We start from the raw sequence: 14,028 nt of genomic DNA, 5'->3' as shown, positions 1-14,028 counted from the left end.
CCTCCCACATGACCAGGGCAGTGCTGTGAGCCAGAGCGCTCTGTCAGCAGGGCTGCCTGGGCCACAGCAGCAGAGCTCCGTGGGTCTGGCAGCCAGGGGGTCTCTGGGCCCCTGTCCCCACCGGGAACAAGCCCTCAGGGCTGTCGGGGCCAGTACCTGTCTCCTGGTGGAGCCACATCCAGCAGCGCCCTGACTGCCTCCTGAGGGCACTTGGCAGCCATGGCCAGCAGCAGGGACTCCACCCTCTGCAGGGCTGGCACCTTGTTGATCCAGTCCAGGTGTTGGTGGACACAGCTGATGATTCTTGGCACCTGGAGGGGACACGACACGCGTGAGGACGGGGGGTGCTGCAGCTCAAGGGGGATCCCAGGAAGAATCTGGGGGGTCATGGAGGGTCCCAGGAAGGATCAATCGAGGCTGCCGCTGCAGTGCAGCCATTTCCTCAGCTGCCCTTCCCAGCCCTCGCTGCTGCCTCGGTGGCTTCAGGAGCCTCCAAGGCTCTGGGAGGGAGGCAGGGAGGGCTGGAGGGGGAACGAGGCCTGCCAGGGCTGCAGGGCAGCCCAGCCACAGGCCACTCACATCCACCAGCCAGAAGTCAGGCTCTGCCGTGACCACATCCATCGTGCTGCTGGCCAGCTGCTCCTCGTAGATGCTGGAGTCTCTCAGGGCCCCAACAGTTACACAGAGGAAATCTGTCCTCTCCGAAGGCTGGAGCTGCTCTGCAAACATCTTTGGGAGGGAGGCAGGGAGGGAAGAGATGTCACACCAAGTGACACCAAGTGGTGCTGCTGTGCTGGGCCCTGCCAGCAGGCCTGGCCAGAGGGGCCTGGTGAGGAGAGAGGGCCCAGGGTGAGGGAGGAGGTTTGGGGTCACGGGCACAGGGTGCTGGCCCCACAGCCAACCAGGGCTGGCTGGTGGCCAGGAGGGCTGGAGCTGCTGCTGGGGCACCGGCCTGCAGCCCTCACATGGTCCCTGCTCAGGGGCAGCAGGAACCCTCTCCCCAGGCCGGCCAGGCCAGCCCAGTCCCACCGTTCCTGGTGCTGTTGTTCACACAATCCCCCGCTGAGACTGTGGGCAAAAGTCCCAGCAGGGGGAAGCTCAGGGAGCTGCTCACCTGGATGATGTCAGTGGCGCTGGTCACACAGTGCAGCGCCATGGCCTGAACTTGCCATTTGAGCTCCTCCTCCTCCTCCCCTGGCAGTGTCATCACTGAGGGGACAAAGACACAGGAGGGGTAAGAGCCAGCAGCTTTGCCAGCAAGCTGAGCAAGTCCTGAGCAGAGCTTGGAAGGAGGAATGGCCGAGGAGGGAGGTTATGGCAAGAATTAAGGCCAGAATAAGTAGCTCCCATATTCACCAAAAATTAACCCTGTCTTTCCCCAGCTTTATTGTACTGCTGGGGGATTTAATTCTGCCAACAGTCAGGCAGAGTCCCCATCTCGAGCTGTTGTTCCTTTTTTCGACATAGACATAGAGGGGCCCCTTCTGCCAGCAACCAGGACAATCCCTTTTCCAAGGCCCTTCTTGTTTACAATATACATGCTGATTCAACCCCAACTGGGCTCATTTCAGCAGTGCCTGTAATGGGCAATAACCAGCCAGGAAAAGAATTTAGAAATTAATCAATTTATCTGAGGTAGGTGAGCAAACAGCGCTGGGCAGCTGGAGAGTCTGTGTTCTGCCAACGGCGCGCACGCGGCTCCGCACAGGGTCCCTTTTATACAGTTCTTTTTCCCGCCGTTTGGAGGGTCCACCTCTCTTGGAAAATTCCATCCTTGCCCTGCCGTTTTTGGGAGGTCCTCCCCCCTCTCGGCAAATTCCATTCTCTTTCCCGCCCTTGTGGAGGGGGGGAGGGTCTGTCCTTTTCTCTCGGTAAATTCCATTCTCTGCGTTGTTGTTGTTGTTGTTGTTGTTCTCCGGGGCTTGCATAGTCTATCAAGATGTTATATAACTTACAGTTCTATCTACTTGATATGGCCATCAGCATTTAGCATTAAATAACAAAGTATAACTTCCAACATTAACCATCACATAACAGAACATAACTGCAAATATTTAATAAACATTGCAGCTTAACGCCCAGCCATTTACATTCACATTTGATCAGCAAATTAAATTCCTGATTCACCTATAACAGTGCCTATTAGACAGTGATCTCACACGTCTCACTGTGCCCTGGCCTCTGCTTTTTCCTTGCCATGCATTCTGTTATCCAGGGCTGATTGACATGTAAGCAGCATGTTCTATATTACCATGACTGTTTTGAGCAGCTCCAGCTCTCTCCTGATTAGCCCCACAGGCTGTTGCCAATTCAACAGCTCTGATTCTCTAAAAGGAACACACACATCAACGAGTTGTCCCTCTACCTTGACTGCTTGTCATAAAGGGGCATGAGCAGCAGGACCCTGTCCCCTCACTCTTCTAGCCACTGGACTGGGATCTGTATCCTCCAAATGTCCACTCACCCCCCTCATACTACCAGGGTGGAGAGGGAAAGCTGAGGTACCAACACCTGAACATCTACTTTCTCATCCCCTTTCACTGACTGACAACAACTTTCCTTATTAAACTTACATTTTCTTCTTGTACCATCATAAAACCACCCACACACAGCACATCAGCTCATCCTCCTTCATTTTTGCAAAACAGTATTGACTGCAATATGATATTGCTATAAATAATAGTGGCCACCAATTATCAAATTGTTCCAGGGAAAGGGTTACTCCCAAACTTACTCCAGTTTCCAGAATACATCCTGCGGAGGGCACATTACCCATTTTAATAACACAAGTACAAGACACAAGTGAAACAAAAGACAGTATCAGACCCAAGGAAAACAAGACTTTTTAACAGTTACCAGAGACAAGTAAAACAACTTTTTCAAAATGTCCCCTTTAGACTGTCTCTTTACCATTTTAGTCAGATCCCAATCGATATGCAGATGCAAAAACTGTCATCCAATAAACAAAATAAGTAATTCAAAAGACCAAAATTACCATAACCAGACAAATCTTAAATCAGAAAGACAGAAAAGAGCACAAATTCCCAGGAACCAAGTTGACCAATCAGGGGACCCCTATCCTAAGCTTCGAGTTCATTCAATATGAGGACAGAGGTCGGGATACCGATGTTACACACACACACATTTATTACAGCTACTATTAAAAACACCTGCACACCGCACTTTGTCCCATTTTCCTTCTTGTCTCAAAAATAACATTAACTGCACAAGGTATTATAATTCAAAGTTCCATTAAAAGGCCACTTCTCCCCATCTTCCAACTTATACCGTGGCCACCACTGATTGCAGTAAGGTTTTCTACCACCTAGAGGGTGGTGGAGCACTGGAATAGGCTCCCAAGCGAAGGAGCTTTTAATTAATTAGGTTTTATTTCTTTTTCTTTTTTCTTTTTGTTAATAACAGTGCTAGGGAATCCTCGTGGAAATGGCCAAGTGTTAAGGGCCATCCCAAACTGTCCGAGGGGCACAGAAGCAAGCTTGGAAATGCTGCTGCTGTCCAGCAAGGAGAAAAAGTGGAGGGGTGTGAATGAATGGGAGAGTCACACAGTTCTCTTCCACCCTATGTGGGCAAGGGTGGGGTTTTTTCTTTTTGTTTTTAATGCAGAATAAGGAGTCCAAAACACAGAAAGAAGTGCTTGCCATCACAACAACTCGTGTTGGTGAAGGTGCGTGCGCTGTAACAACGTCCCAACAGTCACTGAAAACCCTCTGGGTGTTCTGTGTCCACTGCACGCCTGAAGTGAGGATGGCAGTGGTGCCTTCCATCTCCTCTTGCAGTGCTGATCCTAAGAAACTCGTCTCTTAGTCAAATACTTGGCCCTTGTAACTCTGGGATCCTCACCAGGCTCTCGTGTTGCATCATCTGGTGTAGTGTAGCGAGCAAATTCTGGAAACCAGGCTTCAGGTTTAGATTTCCCTGCGAAAACTTTCTCTGCTGGCAAATCTTGTTTATTCAGAAAAGAATGACTGAAGTGGTTCACAGCCACCTGTTGTTCCAGATACTCTTGAAGAGGTTTAGTGCTTCTTGGAGCCGATGGGTCTGATTGTCCTCTTGCATAACCTTGTAGCTACCGCTCACCACCCCAGGTATGATAGCAGTCACATCATTAAAGCCCTGGATCCATTTTCGGGGTTGATCTTGTTGCCCTTCAACATCAAATGTATGTAAGTCTACTTTATCCACCTGAAAGTTGGTTTCAGAACTTCCTGATGTCAAAACTCTGCACCTGAGAAGATCCTGGTCAGACAGTCTATAGTCATTTTGTTTGACCGTGTCAGTCTTGTCTAGAAAATACTGTGCACAATCAATCAGTTGATAGTCGTTCGACCTCTCATAGCAGGATCTCACCCCTTTGTCTTGCCAAAGTGTTTTTGTATGTTCATAAAACTGTGGTGGGAAATCAAAGTCTTGTCCAGGTGGCTAAACTGAAGATATAGTTGATTCAAAAGTGGTTCTCAGGATTGGCTAGTTGAGCTGGAGGTGCCAAATTGCCCCCTGCTGTCACTATTGTCCCTATAGCTCCTTTAATATTGTTTTTCATATCCTGATTTTTCATTTTCTTCTCCTCAGCATGACGTCCATCCCGATGTCTCTGTCTGATGGCTGTGCTTTTACCAGATTCCCCAGCACCCAGCAGGAGGATGACGCGGGGGCGGGAGAGGGAGGCTCTGTTGGTGAGGGAGCAGCCAGGCCGGGCGGGTGAGGCTGATCTCGGCCTCCCAGGCAGTCGGGGTGAAGCCGCTCCCGGGCCCGAGGGCCTCTTCTGCCTCCAGGGGTGGCAGGCGGAGGGTCCTGGGGGTCCTTTGGGGCCGAAGCTCCAGGCTTGTCCCTGCCCAGGATGCAGCTTTGAGTCCTGGCCTGTCCTCAGCCCCTGCTCTGAGGCAGGACGTGGGCCTGGTGCCACCCCCAGCACCTCCCTGGCTGTCCCGGTGCGGCCGGGTGTCCCTGGGCGCCTGCCTACCTTTGCTCTGTGACTTAGCACCTTCTTGAGTCTGATGCCCCAACAATGGCAAAGGAGGCATTTTGGTAACAGCCATCATGGGTCCCCAGAAAAACCCGGTGACGTTTTTAGTCGATCGTGGAGCTCAAATTTCAGCACTTCCAGTTGATGACACCACTATCTGTGGGGCTGTAGCTTCAGAACAGCCACTCCATGCATTCAATGCCTTTGGCGTTGCTCGATCTGTGACCACAGCCCTAGTTTGCATATTGGTGCCAGGGGAAGATTGCCTCATTAAAGTAATAATGGCAGGGGGAGAATTTCCCCTTAGCCTGTTGGGTCTAGATGTTTTGAAGGGCCGTACTGGCTCGATAACCAGGGACAACAATGGGCTTTTGGCACCCCTGCAGTGCAGGTGAGGCTGTTGCAACCAGCACCAACTCTTCCCCCTTCCAAACTGACCAACATAAAACCACCTGTTGCCTTTGGGGGCCAGAAGGGGAGTTACCCCTTTAATAGAGGATTTGAAGGGGCAGGGAATAGTAGTCCTGAGCCACTCGCTGTTGAACCCTCCTGTTTGGCCCATGAGAAAGCCTGATGGGGAGTGGAGACTGACTGTAGACTGTTGAAGGCTGACTGCAAATACGGGCCCGCTGGCAGCCACAGGACCAAACACTGCCGAGCTCATCGCATCGGCCCAAGAGCGGCTGCACCCCACGATGGCAACAACAGATGGAAAAGATGTTGTTTTGGTCCAACTGCAGCCAGAGGGGAGGGAGCGCTTTGCTTGTACCTGGGAGGGGCAGCAATGCACCTTTACCAGCTCCCGAAGGGACACAAACACTCCCCTACCCTGGCACATCACGCTTCAGTGAAAGAACTTGAGTCCCCAGAGAAGAAGGGGCAAGTGTCTGTCAGTACATTGACGACATTCTCCCGGGGGGGAGCAGGTGGAGAAGCTGCAAACTACCCAGAATAACAGAACTTCTCACTTGGAAGGGCCAGGTGTGCAGATTCCACCAGGAAAGATGCAGCTGCCCTCGCAGGAAGTAAAATTTTTTGGGAATCTGGTGGAGGGGAGGAATGGCATGTATTCCATCTAACACCATCTCTTCTCTGTTTACTAAACAGCTACAAAATGTTTGATTTACAGCTGCTTCTGCTAAACGGGAGGGAAATCCATCGAAATATCGAGCAGCAGCATCGCAAGTAACCACTGAGCAGCAAAGAGCAACTGAAGGGGAGGGCAGTGCACAAGGAGGGGAACGGGCAGCTGGATGGAGTGTTTGCCAGCAGGAAGCTCCATCTGTCTCTCCTGTCTGAATCTGTACTGGCTCCTGTGCTGTCTAAGGGATGTACAGAATGGCTCCCGTTCCAGGAACAGAACGGGTGGGAAATCAATTGGACACCCATTTGGCAAAAAGAAAAGCGGAAGGCCATCCTGACCATTGCTAGACAGGCAACGTGTGCGGTAGCAGAGGTTACCTCACACCAGAAAGGTAACTCCCCAGTAAGTCACTGGAATAGCAGAGTTGATGAACTGGCCAGACTCACAGCCCTACAAAACATCCGAATAGCAGCAGTCCAGGAGTGGCTGTCGGAATGGTTGCACGTTAAAGGAAAACACACTGGAGTCAAAGATCTCTGCTGTGAGGCTCATGCCCAGGGGTGGCCCGTTACCAGAGAGCAAGGTAAAACCTGTGTCTCAGCCTGTGAGCAGTGTCACATCCGACCAGACAAACACCCCTTTGAAAAAAGCCCTTTACATTTGAGAGAAGGGGAAAGGTCCAGAGAGGATGGTCCCCACACCCTGCTGGAGCAGGCGTCTGCTCCCAGGGCAAACCAGCGGCTTCTCTCCTCCCAGCTGCTGCTGAGCTTCACCTCCTCTGAGGAAGCCCGCGTGCGCCAGAGCAGCGTGGGGAGGATTAGGAATCTGGTCCATTTTCTGACCTCACCAGAAGTAAGGACCAGGCACCCTCCAGCCAGGCCATCTCCCCTCCCTGCAGCTCTCCCTGCTGCCCAGCTGCTGCTCTGGGAGCCCTCAGCCCTTCTGCTGTTCTGCCTCCCTGGCCCAGGCTGCTCCCAAGGAGCACAGCCGACCCTCTGGCAGAGACATCCAGATCCCGGTCCTCGGGCAGCTGCTGGGACAGCTCCTCCTCCTCACGTCACTCAAGGAAGGAGAGACCAGGGATGTGGCTTTGGATGCTCTTTGTTGCCTCCATGTGCTACTCCAACAAAAATGTAAGCATGGTGGGCTGCAGCCCTCTGCACACCAGCATCACCCAGTACGTCTGCTTGCCCTCCTGGGCGTTGTGACAGACCGCTCCGGGGGTGGGTGGAGGCACCACCATGTCCCCAGCACTGCCTCTCCTCTGCTCCTGACCCACACGCTCTCTCCCAGGCTGCTGCTCGTCCCATGTAGCTGAGTTGCTCCTCCAAACAGGAGGCAGCCCCACTCCTCCTGCTGCCCACCTCCCCTGAAGAGCTGGTGCCCCTGCCCTGCAGCTCTCCAGCCCCCCGAGCCCTCAATCCCCACGGCACCATTATTCCAACCATGGTTTAACTGTGGGATGTCCCCAGAGCTCCAGCTCCGTGGCGTTCCCCAGGCCAGGAGCGTTGGGATGCAGACACTGCAGGCAGGTGCCCCTGCTCTTGACCCTGCTGCCCACCAACCAGCCCCTCCCCTGGCTGTGGCTCATAACCTGACTTCCCGCGAACCCCCCTCCATGGGTGCCCCCCCCCCCCCACCCTCTGAACCCCCCCGAGCCCCTCTCTCTGATCTGACCCCCCCTCCTTCTATTAAACCCCACCCCCCGTTTTTTCCAGTCAAGGCGGATAAAAAAGCAGCCCAGGAGAAAATGCTGCAACAGGAGCATGAGAGACAGGTGGGGGGGCAGGACTAGTTAGTGGGGGGGGACTAGTTAGTGGGGAGGGAGGTGGTTAGTGGGAAGGGGGGTGGTTAGTGGGGGAAGGGCGTGAGTTGGGGTGGGAGGGGGGTGGTTAGTCGGGAGGGGGCTGGTTAATGGGGAGGGGGGTGGTTAGTAGGATGGAGCCAGTTACCAGGTTGGGAGCAGGTTAATGAGGATTTGAGCTAGTTAATGGGAATGGGAGCTGGTTAATGAGGATTTGAACTAGTTGATGGGAACAGGAGCTGGTTAGTGGGGAGGGAGTTGGTTGATGGGCCGGGAGCTGGTTAATGGGAACACAGCTGGTTAACAGGATGGGAGTGGGTTAACAAGGATGGGAGCTAGTTAAGGGTAATGGGAGCTGGTTTAAGGGAGATGGGAGCTGGTTACTGGGACGAAACTGGTTACTGGGACGAAACCAGTGACTGGGATGGAACCAGTTGACAAGGATACGGGTGAACGGGGCTGTTCTTCTTCTCCCAGGAGCGGGAGGACGAGCTCCGAGCCATGGCCCGCAAGATCCGCATGAAGTAAAACCTCCCCGTCCAGTGGGAACTGGGAGGGGTCTGGGAGGGGGGAACCAGTGGGTTGGGGGGTTCCAGTTCCCCCTCCCCCCTCCCCTAACCCCCCCCTTCCCCCTCGGATTTCTCGCAGGGAGAGGGAGAGGCGGGAGAAGGAGCGGGAGGAGTGGGAGCGGCAGTACAGCCGCCAGAGCCGCTCCCCGTCCCCGCGCTACGGTGGGTCCAGGGGAGGTTTGGGGGGACACCCCCAAACTACCACATGGGGGGGGGGACACATGGGAATCATGGGAATCATTTCCCACCCCCCCTCATCCCATCTTTGAGGGGCGGGATGGAAAAACTGCCCTCCTTCCAGTGGGGGGAAAAAAACCGTCCCCGAGCGTGCGCCTTCTTTTCTCCCCTCGCAGGTCGGGAATACAGCTCGTCCCGGAGGTACCTTCCCATCTCCCACCCCGCTTTGGGGACCCCCAAACCTCGGGGAACCCCCCTCGAAGGATCCCACCCCCCCAAACACTTTCTTCCCCCTCCACCTACAGACGTTCCAGGTCCCGGTCCCGCTCCCGGTCCCGCTCCCGGAGCCCTCACTACCGGCACTGAGGGACCTGCCCCTTCTGGGAACACCCCCAATAAAGATGGAAAAAAACCTGGATTTCCCAATTTTGGGGGGGGTTGGATGGGTTGGGGGGGGGTTGTTTCCTTTTTTTCCCTCCACCCCAGAGAAACGTTGGTCATTGGGGGGCAGAAACAAAGGGGGTTTTGGGGTTTTTGTCTTTAACGAGGGGTCAACTGAGGAGGAAGATGATGGTGGGAACATCACCACGACCACCTGCACCCCTGGGGGGTCCCTTCTTTCCCTCCTTCCCCTCCATCCTCTTCTCCCACCACGTCCTCTCCCCCACCCCAAAGATCCCTCCATTTTGGGTTGAAAAAAGGGGATTTTGGGGTTCCCTGGAGCTGGGAGGGGGGTCAATCGAGGAGGAAGGAGAAGCTCAGCAGGTCCTGCCCCCTCAGCAACATCATCTCCTGCACTCCAGGGGGGTCCTTCCCTCCCCTTCCCTTCTTCTCCCACCATGTCCTCTTCCCCCACCCCGATGATCCCTCCATTTTTGGGTGGAAAAATGGGGGGTTTGGGTTTTTTTTCTTTAATGAGGGGTCAATTGAGGAGGAAGCTGATGGTGAGAACATCACCACGACTGTGGGAGGCGACGGGAGAAATGCAACCCACCATGATGAGTGATCAGCAAGTCTCATTTATTGACTCCAATCAGGCAGTATTTATACTCTCACTAATGAAGCTCATAGCATAGTGCAAAGCTAAGCTCACCATTGGCTAACTATTAATGTTAACCACGCCTTTGATTACATTATTGTCGTTAGTGTTCCCAGGCGAGCTTTCTCACTCTCATGTCCAAGTTTCCCTCTACCATATCTTGTTATTGTACAGCAGTTTTGTGCTCAAGGACATGCTGTCCTGGTTTCTTGCAAAACTCCCTTTTCTCAGCTCTTACAATTAACCAGCTGCATCATGTCTACGTGACCTTTCTCACGCAGCCAGTCTTCTGCAAGACTCTCCACATTTCCCGTGTTTTCTTTGTGGAGCATTCGATTAGCCTGAAAGGCTTGACTTAACATGCGATTAATCATTTTCTGTAAGCAGCTTAGTATACATGGTAATATTAACAAGGCTAACAAAATCATTCCAACAGTAATTAAGGCATATTGTATGATTCCTCTTAGTCAAGGGCCTAAACCTAGACCTTTGAGCCAGCCGTCAAGGCCTAGACCTGTGTCTTGTTGTAAACAGTTGGTAAGCTGTTGGAGTTTTAACAACTGGGCATGGATTGACACCGAATGATCAGAGAGGTTCATACAGCACATTCCTTCAAAGTCTTCACAGCCGTGTCCTTGCGCTAACAATAAAAAATCTATAGCTGCCCGATTTTGCAGCGTAGTGTGGCACACCGAGTCTACATCTAACAATAATTGTGAAAGAGCGACAGAAGTCATCTAAAGGCACATCTACTAAACATGTAGAGAAAGGGTTACCTGGCAAGGACAAAGATAGGCATATTGCCTCTTGACCTGTTTTGTTGGCTAGAGTGACCCATATGTTTTCTTCTGGTTGAGCTGGGACCCATACGGCAACTCCTGAAACAACAAGAACACCTATAATTGTTAAAACAAAAGTCCTCATTGTCTTCTGGCGTCCCTACGCCAGGCGTTGTTCTGTAACAGGTTCCTGTGGTGGTGGGCTGAGCGCATCGACAGCATCCAACACTGGCTTAGTCCATCTTGCTGGGACCCAAAGTGGACCTGTTGGGGTGGAAACACAAAGATACCCTCGACCCCAATATAAGACCCTTGCTGGCTCCTGCCATTGACCTGTTCTGGGGTCTCTGTATCTAACCCTCACATTTTGCTCCTTTTGTCCTGTTAGAGGGACATGATGCTTGATGGCAGCAGGTTCTTTATTTTCTCCAAAAACACAGAAAGTTTAGCACAAAGAGACATTTTAGCAACCTTCCCTGAAGCTCTTTCGTGTCAGAGAACTTCTTTAGATATCTCTTCAAAGTGCCATTGGCTCTTTCTACAATTGCTTGCCCTGTTGGAGAGTTGGGGATACCTGTGATATGTCTGATCCCCCATGACTGCAGAAATTCTCTAACCCTTTTGCTAGAGTAGGCTGGGCCATTATCTGTTTTTATCAGCTGTGGTGTTCCCATTACCGCAAAACAGCTACTGAGGTGCCTTTCCACATGTATGGCCTTCTCCCCAGCCTGAGCGGTGGCCCATATAAAGTGACTATAGGTATCTATAGTTACATGCACATATTTTAACCTCCCAAACTCGCCTACATGCGTGACATCCATCTGCCAGTTCTCGTTGGCTTTCAAGCCTCGAGGGTTAACTCCCAAACCTAAACCACAACCTCCATTATGGTGACTACAAACTGGACATGACCTGACTATGGCCTTGGCTTCCTCATATGAGATTTTAAATTCCTTCTGTAACCCCTTGGCATTCTGATGAAACATAGCATGTGCTTCTCTGGCCAATGTTTGTTGTGGTAAAGGTGTTCCTTGTAACACTGACACTAGTTTGTCTGCTCGTGAGTTGCCTTCTCCTAATCCTACATCCCATTTATGACTCCTTATGTGAATAACAGAAAAAGGGTGCTGCCTTAACCTGATGGCTTTCTGTAGTTGTATAAAAAGTGCATGCAACCTTTTGTTTTGGACTTCCCTAATATAAGCTTCCTCTATTCGTTCACACAACCCCGCTACATATAGGGAGTCTGTGACAATATTAAGGGGCCCTTTTAGGTTCAACATCGCCCACACCACCGCTAGCAGTTCCATTGTTTGTAAAGAATCCGTGTCGGTGGCTGGGAGTAGCTGCTGTCGCCAAGCTTCTCCTTCTTGCCAGGTCACCGCCGCTGATCTGGATTTTCGCCCGGCATCGATGTAGGCCGTCACTGCATTCTCTAGCGGTGTTAAAGATCTCTTTGGACGTTGCATCCAGCCCCACTGTCCAACCCAACTCGGCGGTATACTGGGAATCTTGTCCGTGGCGATCACACAGCTGGCCCCCAATACTGCCTCCTGTAGCTCCATGCTATTGCGTAGATACCACGTCAAGGTGTCTTTCTGCATAGGTATCCATATCTGCTCTGGCTCCACTCCTGTGACTTGCAGCGCTCGTTCGCGCCCCTTTTTCACTAAGTCTGCCAACATTTCAATTTTCTGATAAAGGGTTCTATGTTGTTGCAATGGGGGAGAAATCCATTCTAATACCCATACCTCCCCCGTTTTCTTTTGTTGCTGAGCTAAGGCACCCAATAGATATTTAGGGCCACACCAGATGATGAGCTGTATCGGGAGGGTAAAGTCCCGTCTGCGTACACTGCCGCAGAGCACACAGTCAATTATTTGCTGTAGAGCAGCTTGTTGCTCTGCCGTGACCGTGACTGGTTGCATGGGGTCAGTACCCTTGAGTAGAGGCCTCAGCTGGTCCAGCAATTCATTAGGTATGCCGACAACAGGGCGCAGCCATTGTAGGTCTCCTAACAGCTGCTGAGCATCATGTAGCGTAGCTATTCGCGTTGTTAATTGCAGTTTTTGTGGGGACACTGGTGAATCTGTGAGCGTCCAGCCTAAATACTTCCAGGGCGCCGACATTTGGAGTTTTTCTGGGGCTACTACCAGTCCTTGTTTGTTTAATGTTTCCTGTATTATTCTAACGTGATGGTCAGAAAATGATTGCTGCTGCGCAAACAAAATGTCATCCATATAATGATAGATGATCATTTTGGGCCACTTTTGACGTAGCGATTGGAGGGCATTATCCACACACAACTGACAAAGTGTAGGGCTGTTTCGCATACCTTGTGGTAACACAGTCCATTCAAAGCGCTGATCAGGCCCTTCTCTGTTTAAAGCGGGCAGTGTAAATGCAAACCTTTTGATATCTCGAGGGTGTAGGTCAATTGTAAAGAAACAGTCTCTTAGATCTACTATTAACAGGGGCCAATTAGATGGTAACATGGCAGGGTTAGGTAGCCCTGGTTGTAGGGCTCCCATGGGCTCCATCTGATTATTTACTGCTCTTAGGTCATGTAACAGCCGATACTTTCCAGATTTCTTCTTAATAACAAAAATAGGGGTATTCCACGGGCTAGTCGATAGCCTCAAGTGTCCCTGATTAAACTGTTCTTGTACCAGCTCATGTGCTTGTTCTAAACTTTCCCTTTTTAATGGCCATTGCTTAACCCAGACTGGCGTATCGGTAGTCCAAACCAGTGGGATCGGGAAAGTCCATGCAATGACCGCTAACCCAAAGGGTGCTCAGTGGTTAATACCATTCCCAGTTGAGACAGAATATCCCTTCCAATAAGGCACTGTACCGTTGGAGGCAAAGGCACGATGGAAAACACATTGTGCAGCGTCTTCTTGTCAATGGTTACCAGCAATGTGGGGGATCGCCTGGCCAGGGTCAACCCACCCACTCCGGTGACCGTTGACATTGGTGCTTGTAGTGGCCAATGTTGGGGCCAACATTCTGAGGCAATGATGCTGGAATCTGCACCAGTGTCCAATAGTCCTTGGAGGGTTTTCTTTTCTCCTTGAAACTCCAGTTGTATGATGTGCTTCGGCCTGTCGGTTAGATCTAGGGTTAACAACGTCAACCCTCCAGTAGAGCCGAACCCTCGCGCTCCCCTCTCTGACGCTTGTGGTGGCGCTAGAGGTTTTGTTATTTGTGGAAGTGGAATTAGCTGAGCCACCCTTTGGCCCTGTTGTATCCGTAACGGTGGAAAAGGGGTGTATACCATCATTTGTATTTCTCCAGTATAATCAGCATCAATTACTCCTGGCAATACAAACAGTCCCATCATTGATGCCGAAGAACGCCCTAAAAGCAAAGCACCCATAGCTTGTCCTTGGATTATGATAGGTCCTTGTATCCCTGTTGGCACTTTCTCGGGTCTAGTGGTCATCAGTGAGACGGTTACTGCAGCTGCCAGGTCCAGGCCGAGGCTCCCGGCGGTGGCGGGCCGTAGGAGGGTACCGGTGCTTGCTGCTGGGCAGCAGCTATTTGTGTCTGAGCGCGGCTGCTGTTGGCTGTGTTCGCGCTGCCCTTGTAG

The 14,028-nt window shown here is 51.8% G+C and overlaps 2 protein-coding genes and 1 pseudogene across 2 annotated transcripts in view; all 3 read right to left on the bottom strand.

The window, feature by feature from the left end:
• Positions 1-14,028, bottom strand: part of GEMIN7 (gem nuclear organelle associated protein 7) — a 35,661-nt gene that overhangs the window by 18,980 nt on the left and 2,653 nt on the right. The window lies entirely within an intron of this gene.
• Positions 3,662-8,375, bottom strand: LOC127396240 (guanine nucleotide-binding protein G(s) subunit alpha-like; annotated as a pseudogene).
• On the bottom strand, positions 10,526-12,508 carry LOC127396231 (uncharacterized). The gene is made up of 2 exons (XM_051643851.1): positions 11,729-12,508; positions 10,526-10,700 (listed from the first exon to the last, which is right to left on the bottom strand). Exons 1-2 carry the CDS (start codon positions 12,362-12,364, stop codon positions 10,578-10,580), a joined length of 759 nt encoding a protein of 252 aa, XP_051499811.1. The 5' UTR covers positions 12,365-12,508; the 3' UTR covers positions 10,526-10,577.

Source organism: Apus apus, unplaced genomic scaffold (assembly GCF_020740795.1).
Source record: "Apus apus isolate bApuApu2 unplaced genomic scaffold, bApuApu2.pri.cur manual_scaffold_34_ctg1, whole genome shotgun sequence".
Classification (NCBI taxonomy): domain Eukaryota; kingdom Metazoa; phylum Chordata; class Aves; order Apodiformes; family Apodidae; genus Apus; species Apus apus.
This window is presented reverse-complemented; position numbering and strand designations above follow the sequence as displayed.